Here is a 13,712-nt window from a genome sequence, read left to right as displayed (position 1 = left end):
TAAATTTAGAGGTGGAATTGGTGGAATTCTATGGAACTTTTCTATCAATCTTTCTTCTCTTACTTCTTGGGAATCTTTTTTTTTATACAAGACCTGAGGGTACTGCATAGAGGATATGGTGTTTGATACACCTTTGTAAAATGTTTGTTGGAGAAGGATGCAGAGTTTTGTAAATAATTCAATAATAGAAATCTGCAACAGTAGTCTCTGCAGGGGATTAAAGAATTTTGATGCAGAGATTATTTTTTGCTAGTGTTGGTTCAGCTTTTATAATTTTTTGTCATGAGGTTAACAACTTGGCTATGGAAAATGTTCATTTGTTCCACCAGAACATTGTTGGAGTAATGCCTGTACTTACAGTTATCAGAAAGATTGATTTCTCTTGCAGGCATTTAGTATCAGAAATGATGCAGGAAAGTAAGTAAAATTTTAGGAAATTAGAGAGGAATCTGAGTGCTTTTGTGCTTCCTAGCTTTGTGAAGGGGTGCCAAGAGGTACAGGAAATACATCTTGTTCTCACTGACTGTGTTAGAAAGAGCAATGACAGATTAGCAAGATGCATTGCTCTGATGAAAAGTAGTTTTAAAGTACTGATTAGCAATTTATGGGAAAAGCACAATTAGCCAAACAGATGACTGCTAAAATTAATGCCAGAATTTTGTAATTGCTGCTTTTGACTGTGCTTTCATAAATGGAACCTACTTTTAGTTGCTTTTCAGAGCTAGCAAGATCAGAGTGTGTCTCTTGCCAATAGAGGATGCTGTTGATTCAGAAAACATTCTACTCTTGTGTTTGAAAATAATTTCAGTCCCTCTTCAAGTGGAAAGGAACTTAAGTGTGACTGATGTGTTGCTTTGTTCCCATGTCTGCATATATGTGTGCCTATTTGTATTGATACAGTAATCATTTTCACCACTGTAAATAAGATGCTGAACTTAATAGACTATATGCCATTGAAACTTTTAATGGTTTATTGCTGGTTTTTTATTGGTTTATTATTAATGTAATGCTTGGCATATACAGGGAAGTGTTTGGGGTCCTTGAAGTACTGATTTGCAGTAATCACATAATTCTTCAGTCACTTCATCAAAACTTAGAAGACATTCATATCTCTGTTTTCTGATGGGTTTTTCATCATTTTTATTAATTCTGACTAGGATTTAGCTGTTAGATGATCTCAGTGAGCTAAGCTGCCATGTTCAGTCAAGTTCCTAGGGAAAAGTGACCTTTTGAGGTCACATTGGAATTTCGCTGGAAGATCTCAGCAGCTCTGGTAGGGGCATTCTCAAACCTTAGCTCAGGAGAGATAAAGGTGTTCCTTTTTTGTGGATATTTGGTCTTTCCACACATTCCTTCACATTCTTCCTATACCTCATGCTGTTATGGCTCACTGCACGTAAGACTCCATGTTCCTCATTCCCTCATATCTTACTCCCGCAAAATGCACCCTCAGTCCTAATAGATCCAGCTCTGATTCTAGTTCCAGTATAATGACCCTTCCACACAAATTTAAACAAAAAACACTTATTGTGTTTCTCTGCAAGGGCTTTCTCTTTTCACTTACTTGGTTTCCTGAGTCCTCTGTGCTGCAGATTTATTATTGCCCTGGCCACCACTTGTTGCAGTCAGTGGCCTCTACCAGCACAAGGATTCTTCAGGGAGACTTTCCCTTCTCGTGCAGTCAGAGCTGGCTTTGTCCTGCTGGAAATTCTGAATCTCCTTTAGAAATGCGTTTATTGTGCTGCCAGAAATGAATGTGTATTTATTTGTCTCCATTTGATTTAAGGGCACAGATGTGCTGTCATAGTTGGGTGGGGAGTAAAGGGCAAGGGAGGGACAGTGCTCTTGGCCATCCCCCTACCTGGCTGACACCGTGTACAAAGAATATTCCTTTGATCCTGTGCTGCACTGTGCCTGCCCTGCCAACTGTGTTGTGCTGCAACAAGGGAAATAATTTCTCAGCATGGAAAGTAGTAGGAGTAGGGCCACTGGTTCATCAGGGTTGCAGGTGAGCACTTTCCTCCCCAGAAGTATTCCATACTGCTTTTTCTCTGCCTTCCCTTTTTCCTGTCCCCAAGGACTATCCCCAGAGTTAGAGAGCATCACCAGGCCTTGGACACTGCACACTTAGATGGTTGTGTTCAGTCTCACTGATCTCAGTCAGGAGGAGAAAGCTGTGCAAAATGCAGTCGTGAAAGACAGTGTAGTCTCATGTGTGGTATTAGGAGCTCAGAAATAATCATGTTGTATTGATGACTCCTCAGAAACTCAAGTACACAGAATCTTATATGATATTTTCACTTACGCAGTTCAAAGGTGGTGTATGCCAAACCAAAAGACAAAATGTTCCTGAGATGAAAAAATGCAATGCCAAAAGGTTTCCATGGCCTTGTCATAACAGGAAGCTGTCAGGCTGTGGGATTGGCACACAGATGTGCATGGCTAAAATATCCTAGAGTACACTACAAATATAGTATAATTCTGTGATGATAGTATTTAGGCTATAGGCTCTTTGTGGTCAGATTTTTATGGTCTTCAGATTCCTGACCCAGACTAGCACTGCTATGGTAATTATAACAAAGACTGACTAATTGGCATGTTCGAGGAAAATTTTGAACACTTTGCAAAGTGCTTAATTTTGTGGGATTTTCTTTTCTGTACTCTTAACCTACTTTCCTTGTGGTGTTGCCAGCCACACATAAATTTGATAGCTGTTCTGTTAAAAAGACTTTTCTGTAAATTGAGCACCTTTAAGAGTTGTCTGACTGTTAAGAGTTTGTCAGGTTAGAGCTAGTTAATGCAACTGGCAATTAAAGAAGATTACAAACACTTTTATTGATAAGAAGGAAAAGCTGTCCTTGAATGCAGTTATCTGTTTCCCTCTAGACTCTGCAAAGGGACAGTGTGATCACTAACATCAGTGACATTAGAGGAGGTATAATATAAATAAATTTGAACAGCTGTCAAGGCACACTGGTCAGCTGATTAGGATTCACAGGAGGTGAAACTGAAGCCTTCATACTTTTAAAAAGCAAAGTAAACCAAGGAAAAGTAAAATTTTTAACCTTCTCTCTGAACTCAGTTTGAGTGTTACATTTTCAGTGGGTTTTTTCCTTCCTTTTTCAAAATAGCTGCAGAAGAGTCTGTACTACTTATGCTTGGGTTTTTTTTCTTTTCTGACAGAGCTTTAGAATTACCTTCAGTGCTCTCCTGATGTGTCCAAAATTGAATTAGCAGATTTCTTTTTAGCTCACTATATAGCAGCAGTTTTTTGATTGTGTTGGGTTTCTTTGTTCTCAAATTGTTGGCATTTCTGACATTTCCATCATTAACAATATGTATTTTAGTATCTTTATAGATGCTAATCTATGTCCAGATGCCTAGATTTATAAAGGATTATCCTGTTCCTAGAAGGTAGTCATGCCAGGAACACCTTCTATGACTTGACTTTTTAAAATATTCTACTTTTACTGTAAACTCAGTATTAAAGTAAAAGAAGATGGGGGAAATATAAGCCAGGGAAGTCTTTTGACAAGATGAGAGCTCATCAATGATATAATCATACAATGATACTATATATGTTTTGAGTTTGAATCAAGAGCTCTGAGCACCTACCATGTAATTTAGAGCAACTAACAACATTCCTGCTGTTAGTGTCTGTTCCTCTTTTTTTTTTTTAATTCCTTAAAATTTAGTTGGGAACATATATTTGGTTCTAAACACCTGAGTTATGTTCTGTAATCTGATTCTTTGATTGTTGAGATCAGTGATGAAATTTCTATTTACTTCAGTGATGCAGGATTAAGGCTCCGGAGATTTGGTACTTCAGGAGAACAAGGAAAGCATCAGCTTTCTTCAGTTTGTTTCTCAAAAGGAGAACAAAAAGAATTAGTAGATTTGTATATATGGCTGAAAAACAACATTTGCTCAAGGTACTCCTCTGATAAGGACCTCAGTATTGTAGGGTTGGTAGTAAAGCCATAAGAATCAGACTAGGTCCGGGTTACAGATTCAGTAGGTCAGGGCTGCCGTTTCACTGTGCCCATGCGTTCATTTCTGCCTGCAGCAGGCTGTTTTCCAAATGGCAAAATTCACAACTGAAAATAGCATGGACGTTAACCTGCCCTTGGTACAGCACAAGGCAAGGGAACCACAGGAGCTCTTATTCTCTAGAAAAGCTTTCCTTCAGACACTGCTGCACCACAGAATCTTAGCTGCTTTTTCTGTGGCTTGGTTTTTTTTTCTTCATTAATGGTGACTCAATACTTTTCAAAATACAGGCATAAAAGCAAAAGCAGACGATTTTATTTCAATTAGAATTAAGTAGGCATATAGATATATGTCTATATAAAAGCCAGTGTATTCAGAATCAAGCTTGAAATTACTGCAGAATGCAAATTCTATGAGGCTGTTACAATTGAGTGCAGACTTGAAACATGCTCGTCTCTCACAGGAAAGTCACTTCTACAGTTTACCTGATCCATTTGTGATGGAACTGAATATATTGAGAGCTTCCATTTTTAATACTGAAGGTAAAATAAGTGATCTCTGCAAATCTAAACATATATAGTTGTATGAGGAGATGTGGATGAAGTTGTGAGAAAAATGTTGGCTATAACTTTTAGAGACAAGTCTACCATTTCATGTTCTGTAACTGGCTTTAGTGAGGAGCTATTTCTAGCTGAAGTCCTTCCTTTGACTTTTGCTTACTTAGGTATTCCTGCTAACCATGAACTGGCTGGCACTTGATGCAAGCACTTGTGACATGTTACATCTGAGCCAAAGTCACTTGTCCTTTCTCTCTTGTGCACTCTGTGCAGGTTTCCTGTGCCCATGCATAAACTACCAAGAGTTTGTAGATTCCTATTATAGTTATACAATGACAACTGGCATCCTCTGAATACTATACTATTTCCTAAGTCACTTCTTGTAAATTTTTTTCTTATTAAAAAGAAAAAAAATCAGTACATGACTAAGTGTGCAGTTTAATGGTGATAGTTTCTTGACCATACAAGTATATATCTAGACAATGCATCTCATAAAGAGAATTATCTTTAGTACTTTGGAGACTTTGTGCAAGCACAGTTTGCATTCTCTTGTTGATAGGATGCGTGTCACAACCTGGACCAGCAACTGAAGGTTGTGTCATTGCCTAATGTTTGCCAGCCATCAAATGAATTGAAATTAGTTAAAAGAGAAAATAAATAGATCTATGTGAGGCAACTACTAAAAGTGCAATATATTAAAAATGTGAAGTTGTTAATTGGAAGTTGCATGTAGCTGGGTATTTCCCAATTTGTCCTCTTATCAGGTTATTTTTTTAGATTATTGAAATGTCTTAAGCCATAAGTTCTGTTTCAAGTAGAAATAATTATGCAGAATAGGAAATTGTGTCTTTAAAATACTGTGTAAGTAGTTACTCCAATACATCACTTGCCACATGATTTCAAGTGCAATTTCAACAAGAGGAAATGATGTCTGTATCAACGATTTCAAATAGAATCTCTTAAAATTAGTTTATGGATAAAATGAAGTCCTGTAGATGTCTGTGCTTTGCTTTTGAAATTAGTTTCACAGAACTGGGGTCAGTAATCCTGTCTGGGCTTCCTATAGAGCAATATAAAATGGTCTGTTTGCAAAGCAAAGATTTTTAAAAAAACCCCAAACTTCTCATTCTTCTAGAAATTTAGATGGGAGGAGTAACCAAAAGCAGGATTAGAATAGTGGAGCCCATTTCTTCACTACCTTTGGTGATAGTCACCAAATAAACATATTGTTTCATATCACCATAGAACACAGAGAATTGTGATGTACTCAGAGTAGGACTGATGATGTGCAAATGATAGTTACAATTTGTGTCATAACACTAAGAAAAGAACTGAACAGCAGAGTAGCCTATGCTGGTCACCAGTGGAGGAAATCCTGTTGTGTACTGCTAAAAATTTTGGGGCTTTTTGCAGTTCAAAAAAGAAGTCAATTTGTGACTGTTTGTTTTACAGCACCTTGTTCATTTTTTCTCTTTCTTGATGACATTTTTCTTCAATATTAAGGCTTTCCTGAAAAGACTGGAAGCAGTGAAACCAACAGCTGGTATGAAGCGTTCTGAACAACTGAGGGACTATCACCGCCAGATGAGCTACCTGAGTTCTTCACCTTCTCTAAGAAGGGCTAGATCTCCTTTCAGCCAGCTTAGTCCTCCAAGTAAGTACTTTGAAGTTGCAGATTGTTCCATTTCTTTGCAGTATCTTTTTATAATTCAGAATTGTGAAGCACTTATTTGTTAAGAATAGAAAATATGGTCTTTTTCATCTTTAGATTGATTGTTTATCAAATGAAAGTCATCAAAATTATTTTTCTAGTCACCAAAAGCGATTACTATATGCATTGCTTTGTTGCCATCCTAAATTTCTAATAAATGATCTTGTCAATACTCTTTTCCAAGAAGAAAGAAATCCTTGTAGTAAAGTATTTCTCATTTTGCCAGTACCCTTTATCTAAATAAGAAGGAGGGAAAAAGAAACCCAAACAAAAACCCCAAAATAACATCAATGAATGTTCAAATTCTCATTCCGAAAATTTAGATCTACTGATAGGGGCCTTGTTTTTCTCAGAAATTCAATGTGTAAGGTGGGAAGTAGACAACATATCTCAGTAGAACCATATGTTTCAGGTTTAAGAACCAAAGGCTTGAATTTTTTTCCTGATCATTTGTAAACAGCTCATCATCAACTCTTTTGCGGTTGTATTCAATTTACTGTGATTTGGTTTGGTTTATTTGGTTTATTCTGAGAGCTAGGGTAATGAGTGTTGCAGTATACTAACATAGCATGAAGTTTTCTGTTGTGTTGAGCATAAGCATTCTCCCTTTGTGTGTTTGTGTGTTAACAGGAGGAACTTCAAGATCATCCACTGTACAAAGTGCACTGAGCCAGAGGAACGAAAAACCCACGTCCGATTCAGCCAGTGGGGCATTACAGAGACCTAAGTCTACTAATGTTTGTGCTGCCTGGTTATAAGTGTGTTCTTTGCCTTGTATACTGAGATGATACTCAAACTTCTATTTTTAGTGCTTTTGTAAATTCTATGTGCAAAAATATTTTCTGCATTGTTCAGTGATTAAAATGCATTGCATTTAGAGTAATTGCTTATAAAATGGTCTTAAAATTGTATAAAACGCTTCTGTCAGTGTTTTCCATGACAGGAAGAAGTTATGAAAGAGAAGGAGGTATTTCAATGGACACATTAAATAGAAATATAACTGTTAGACTCAGCTCATAAGTGGAATTTGTATCCATAACATGGAAGGACAGAACTGCTGCACTAGAAGTGCAAAATGTAAATAAAAATTTTAAAATATGAATAATACTTTAAAATAATGCATTACACTTCTAAGCATATGCTTAATTCCTGGATTGTCCTTGGTTTACATCCTGGCTTTATGTAACAGCCTTCTGAATTTTGTGGGTCATGTTCTTGTGCATGAGAGAAGCTTTAACAGCAGTGTGAAGAGGTGAAAAGCAGATTATGTATTCCTCCACAGTGAGCTAGAATACTGAGGTGCAGAAGACAATGTTTTGCCACCGTTAAATGTTCAGCACCTGGTGTGTTTGGTATGCAAGGCTGCGTCTCTTCCAGATCAAAAGGATTTTGGAAGTTGTACTGGACTTTGGAAGATGTACTGGGATCTTTATGTAGGAAAGAAACATCTGATGTTATCTGAACAACAGTAAGGACTGAAGTAAAAAGCAGTTTCAGATTTAGTCTAAACAAGTTCTGGTTACTTCTCAAACTAGAGAATACTGTTAAGTAAGGGAAATAGTTCATGGCCCTGCTTTGCAGATGTGTGTTCTTCTCAGTGCAGAGATGTAAACTTGAGCTGCAGGAAACATCTTGAACATTGATTTTAATGACTTCTAACCAGGATTTAGGGGGGAAAAAGACAATAGAAAACAAAGTGTTGTTACTTTTCTTGACCTGTTTTAAATGTCATGTTCTTATCTAATATTTGTAGTAATGTCAGATAAGCTCCAATAGCAACATCCATTTACGAGAGGAGTAAAATTTGATGGTAGTGGTAATCACATTAGTAGGTGGTGTGGTTTATTTCTATACATAAAGGCAGACTTCCAGTGAGCTTGTTTTGTACGACTGTAGCCTTATGAAGAGTACAAATTTTGATGCCACTATCTGTGGATATTGCTGAAACTTTGCTTGCTTCCCCAGCTTCTTCCCAGGAAGGAAATTGCTGTATTATGGATAACGAAAAAAAGCTGTATTTGGTAATGCTGGGTCTTTGACATGAAAAGTGCATTGTTCTTTGCTAGTGCTTGCATGAGGGCTTAGGCTTTCAGGTATTCTGCATTGTAACACACTTTTTACTCGGTTCTTGTGATAGTTTGGCAGAGCTTCTTCACTTGATGACCCGCAGATCAAATTTAGCTGTTTGACAATACTTGGAACTTTTAACTTTAAGCAGCATTGTGGCAAACAGATTTGTATTGCAATTACTATTCATGGTTAAGAACTGTTAACAATTTCTTTGTATAGTGCTGCTGTATTTATTTCTATTATTGTGCTAATGAAAATTATTCTCTATTTAAAGATTTTTGTCCTTCAATGTGAATATCAGAGAAACAGTTTAAATACTTCTGAATGTTCATATTACAATTTTTTTCTGTGAAGAAACTCACACAATGGATTACTTTTAATTGTTTCATCTTATTTAACTTTGGTATGAAAGTGTCAATTTTGTACGTCATTTGTAAATCATAAGAAATAAAATATTTAACATGAATTGTCATTGCAGTGGCTTCTTGTTGATGTTATAATTGGTATTAAGGTGCAAAGAAGGCTGAATAGCTTGGTAAGTAGAAAAAACATAGAAAAATGCAGGTTTTCTATTGTTCAAGTGTTAGATGTAAGGGAATAATGGTCTTGTCATTGGCTTTAGTGTGCCTGTGAGCAGCTCTTGCAAAGGTACAAAAGAAGTATTATCAATTTACTGTGACAATGGGAGTTCAAGTAGAAATTGCAGACTATTTGCAAAGTCTCCTAATTTCCAACCTCTCAGAGCTGATGGCTGCATTTTAGGTTACAATTTCAGCAACTCTTATGCTGAGTGCCACTGACTCAGGGCAGAGCTGCTTTCAGAAGAATGATTAATTCCTTCACAGTTTTGAATTCTGACCACAGGTATCTTTATGGAGAATACTGCCTGCAATCTCCCACACTGTGCATTGGCTTTTAAGCAGAAATGAGCCATTTACTTGTGTTTCCCATGTGCTTTATTTCATGGACTTTCTTCTTAGCCCAGTGGCATTTTCCTGCATTGATACTCCTTACTGTCTTTTTAAATAGTCCTTAGTGTCTCTATTTTATTTTGCCTTTTTCTCTGGAATGTAACTTCTTTAATTTACTTATTTGAAGTTTCTTTGCTTCCTCCTAATTATCGTGTTCAGGTATACATTTCCCCCAAGTTTTTGTACATCTGCTTAGTACAGTGTCTCTTTGTAGCCAACTGAGATCTTCCCTAGTACATCCAAATGCCACTTGCAGCCTTATCAATGAGCTAAATGAGAACTGGATAGCTGGATTGTGTTAGCAAGCTTCTTATAAGGAGAAGCTAAGTGCAGAGGAAAAAGAAGAAGGCAAACAGAAACTGGCAGAGTTTTTAAGGAAAACTAATGTGCTTTGAAAAACAGCAGAAATATCTTCATAAACTTATGGTTTGATAGATTGCAACCCTGGTTATTTACTATGGGAAAGAAAAGAGACGAGGTATCTACAAAAGCAAGTATTTAAAGAGAGCAACCATGAAAAAGAGAGGTGAAACTATCAGGCCAGGTTTTGTCCTGGGATAAAAAATTTCTGTATTTGGTTAATTTAAAAACAGTCTGCCATTTTTTGGACCAGTATTTCCCAAATGCTTCATTTTTTCAAGTGGATATTGCTTCCAGACTGGTACATGTCTTCAGGGAGAACAGAGCTGCTGCTCTGAATCTATGGCAGACAACCAGAGCCTCTCATGCCAAGTGACAGTGAGCTAGGACTTACGTGCATCTGAAAAATGTTTCAAAGATAGGAAAAGGATGACTGGAAGCCATACATATGAAGGAGAAAAAGATGAAGGTGAGATAAAAGTTTATTTGATTATTACTTGCTTAGTCTTACCCCGCTGCCCAGAGAAATTGTGGACACCCAACTGATGGAAGTGTCCAAGGCCAGGAACAGCCTAGCAGACAGTGTCCCTGCCCATGGCAAGGGTGTTGGGTCTAGATGGACTCTAAGGTCTCTTCCAACACAAACTATGCTCTGATTCTGTGGTTTTTGTCCTAGGTGGATAGATAGCAAACGCTTGTCTATATGTAGTCTAACTAAACAACTGCAATGGCCACACCTCACTTTCCCTCCTTTGCCCAATCAGCCTGTTCTTCCATGCATTCACAACCCTGCAGCATCTAAAGTTTAAAAAGTGCATTAAGCATGTTCTGATCTCACTGGTAATTAATAGTGCAATGTGTTCATAATGGTTCAATGTGTAGTTATTTTAATAACTCTTGAGTATTCAATTCTAAAGTAATTTTTCAAGTAAATTATGCAGTCATGACTTTGCTATTCAATGAGATGCTTCAAAGTGAAGGGTAATATAAACAAATTATACAAGCAGCTAAAACTAGGTGGAAGCTTATCTCTATGATCTCTGGCTGCAGTACCCTTAAACTGAAGCCACTTGGTTTTGCAGTTGTAGAATGATCAATAACCTCAATAACTTCACCTACTTAAAGTTCTGTTGAAAAAACTTTCAAGAGACAGCCACTAACAGTGTCCTGATTAGCACATCACTTTGGAGAACATGCTTGTAATGTGTTCAGTGTACTGAAAACAACAGGAAAAAATTCATTAATATATTAATTTATTTCATTTCAGTTTTAGTTCAATTGAACATCAGAGCAGACAACTTTTTCCTTTGTGACAATACAGGGAATTTCTGGAACATTATATTTCCATATTTTACAAAGTATGTCTGAAAAATCAGATTACGGTTTCAAGCATATGACTGTATAGTTTGTCAGGGAAGAGGCTACAGTTCTTAACCCAGTTCTTAGCCTAGTGCTTTAATATAGTTTATGATTTCAGACATACTTTTCACTTAATAATATATTAAAAAATAGAGTTTTAGAAGAAAACATGATTTTAAGTCATGTCATCACAGTGTTGGGTAGCTAGAGACATTAATTAGTATAATAAATATTTATAACAATCTATTAAGAATTCACAATATTGGATTTTAGACTAGGTATAGATCACTTATATTTTGTCTTTAGACAAAATCTATTACCTGCAATTTGAAGTATAATATATACACAGGTTCTGATACAAATGGTGGAGGAATTCTCATAGAAAATGTAACTGTGATGTTGTGAACAATTTTTAAATTAATGTGTCCTTATCTCTGCCACATACATTACTCAAATTTTATTCTGTTTCCCTAGGAAATATTTTGTTGTCCATTACATCACAAGTTTGTATTTTTAAAAAAGTTGATTAAGAACAATTGAACTACTGCATTACAATGTTATGCCTTAGACATACTTCTTGATTTCATCATAAAGTACTAATACAAAAGCTCCGCCCATGCCTCTCAACACATTCGACCAGGCACCCTTGAAGAATGCTTTGGATCCTTCGTCTTTAGCTATCTTCCTCCAGCAATCAATTGTGCCCTTATACATAATATCAGCTGTGGAAACAAACATAAAGGTTACAAGGCTTGAAGTTATACAGCAAGAATGTTTCAACTGTTGTATCTCTAAAACAACAGGGAATAAGCAAAGTACAGCGAGGATTTAAACTTTAGTAATCAATTAAGGAAAATTAATTCTCCATAGGAAATCAAGTAATTTCTCAGTCCTTGAGATCAACATGATAGAAATAACCATCAATGTGTTCCCTGTAGATTTTTTAAAGACTCCAATGAGAAGGTTATTAATTTTCTATATAAGGCAAAAAAATACCCAGTATCTCTTATCTTATCCTGATGAAGATAAACTTTCTGCAGCCAGAACCAGAGGAGCACTTATTCTTACCTCCCTTTCGGCCAGACTGCATCATCATCCTACGTCGCACAGTATCAAAAGGATAAGAAACCAGCCCTGCCACTGCAGTGACACTCTGGGCAATCATCCAGCTCACTATGATGTGCACATTCTTTGGATCAGGCAACATACCTGTCATCAAGAACAAATGAACAGAATCAGTACAGAGGGAAAGGGCTGTGGCAAACATGGCTGTGGAAGGAACAATCACCCACCAACCCCAGAGTCAATCCAAACCCAAGGCATTTCAGAGCAGCAAGTAAAGGGAGGCAGGAATGCATGTCAGAAACACCTGTGCGCATTTCTAGCACTGCATTCAACTGGTGCTGAGCCAAGCCCTGCTTGTCCTTGTATTGCCAAGTGCCCTAGAATGCCTTTACTGAAAGGATCTTCCCTTGCAGCCACTCCTCCATGCACTTCTTACCCTTGGCCGTATCGTATACCCCAAAATAGGCTGCTCTGTAGATGATGATGCCCTGGACAGACACGCTAAATCCTTGGTACAAGCCCTTCAAGCCATCAGACTTAAAGATCTTGACAATGCAGTCGCCCAGGCCAGAGAACTCCCTCTCGGTGGCCCCTTTGCCCACATCAGCCGCCAGCCGGGTCCTGGCAAAATCCAGCGGGTAGACGAAGCAGAGGGAGGTAGCTCCCGCGGCACCCCCGGACGCAAGGTTTCCCGCGAAGTAGCGCCAGAACTGCTTGTGCTTGTCCACTCCGCCCAGGAAGATCTGCTTGTACTTGTCCTTGAAGGCGAAGTTAAGGGCCTGGGTGGGGAAGTACCGGATGACATTGGCCAAGTTGCCTCTCCAGAAGGAGGCGATGCCCTGCTCCTTGGGGATGCGGACTATGCAGTCCACGATGCCCTTGTACTGCTTATCGGCCGTGATCTGTTTGCTGGCATGCTGGACCTGCGGGGAGGAAGGAGGAGGACGGCACGGTGAGAGACAGGCACCGCAGGGTGACCCCGCACGCTGAAGGGCACGGACGGGGCCGGCCCTGCCCCCGGCACCGCCAGGCGGTGCTGAATGTCCCGGGCAGCTCCCGCGTAACCGGAGCCGGCCGAGCTCCTTCCCATATTTAGTCACGCCGGGCAGCGCCCGCCGAGCCGGCACCACCTGTGGCGCGGCACTGCCGCCCCCCGTCGCCCCCTCACCTGCAGCAGCAACTTCACTCTCTCGATGGGGGCGACAGCCGTCTTGGAGACGGCGGCGGCGATCCCGCCAGCCAGAAAGTCCTTGACGAAGCTGAGCGCTTGGTCACCCATGCCGCGAGCCGGTCCGACAGCCCCGCCCGGAGAGAGGCAACGAGCGGACACTTCCCCACCCCGCCGGACAAATGTCCCCGCGGCCCGCGCCGCCCCGCTTATAGCCCGCGGCCTCTCGCGATAGGAGGAGGCGCCCCCCCGGGCGGCGGCCATTGGCTGCGGCCCGCCGGGCCCGCCCCGCCATGCTCCCCAGAGCGGCGGCCGCGAGGGACGCGGGGCCCGGGACGTTTAAAGGGCAAATTAAAGTTATCTGGTGCCTGCTGGGGAACGCGGTGTCAGAGCATGTGCCCGCTGTATTTATAGCTCCTGGGAGGCACCGGAGGAGAGATGGGGAGCTGGCAGGAGCGCTT

The 13,712-nt window shown here is 39.4% G+C and overlaps 2 protein-coding genes across 4 annotated transcripts in view; one reads left to right on the top strand and one right to left on the bottom strand.

Moving 5' to 3' along the window:
- The window catches only part of CFAP97 (cilia and flagella associated protein 97), a 29,565-nt gene extending 20,771 nt beyond the window's left edge, over positions 1 to 8,794 (top strand). For all 3 annotated transcript variants that reach the window (XM_071432208.1, XM_071432209.1, XM_071432210.1), the window contains exons 5-6: positions 6,051 to 6,201; positions 6,889 to 8,794. In XM_071432208.1, coding sequence (XP_071288309.1) covers positions 6,051 to 6,201; positions 6,889 to 7,016 — 279 coding nt within the window. In that variant the 3' untranslated portion in view covers positions 7,017 to 8,794. The remainder of the gene's footprint in view (positions 1 to 6,050; positions 6,202 to 6,888) is intronic.
- A 2,101-nt stretch (positions 8,795 to 10,895) lies between these two features.
- Positions 10,896 to 13,456, bottom strand: SLC25A4 (solute carrier family 25 member 4). The gene is made up of 4 exons (XM_071432211.1): positions 13,252 to 13,456; positions 12,520 to 13,006; positions 12,087 to 12,227; positions 10,896 to 11,740 (listed from the first exon to the last, which is right to left on the bottom strand). Exons 1-4 carry the CDS (start codon positions 13,360 to 13,362, stop codon positions 11,583 to 11,585), a joined length of 897 nt encoding a protein of 298 aa, XP_071288312.1. The 5' UTR covers positions 13,363 to 13,456; the 3' UTR covers positions 10,896 to 11,582.
- Between the last annotated feature and the right edge of the window lie 256 nt (positions 13,457 to 13,712).

This window comes from Agelaius tricolor, unplaced genomic scaffold (genome assembly GCF_023055355.1).
Source record: "Agelaius tricolor isolate 1412-34295 unplaced genomic scaffold, bAgeTri1.0.p SCAF_8, whole genome shotgun sequence".
Taxonomy (NCBI): Eukaryota; Metazoa; Chordata; class Aves; order Passeriformes; family Icteridae; genus Agelaius; species Agelaius tricolor.
This window is presented reverse-complemented; position numbering and strand designations above follow the sequence as displayed.

Excerpts from the sequence above, each read along its gene's own strand:
- SLC25A4 (XM_071432211.1), bottom strand. The coding sequence starts at position 13,362 with ATGGGTGACCAAGCGCTCAGCTTCGTCAAGGACTTTCTGGCTGGCGGG. Across the intron at positions 13,007-13,251 it reads GAGTGAAGTTGCTGCTGCAG|GTCCAGCATGCCAGCAAACA; the intron begins GTGAGGGGGCGA and ends TCCTCCCCGCAG. Across the intron at positions 11,741-12,086 it reads GCAGTCTGGCCGAAAGGGAG|CTGATATTATGTATAAGGGC; the intron begins GTAAGAATAAGT and ends TTGTTTCCACAG.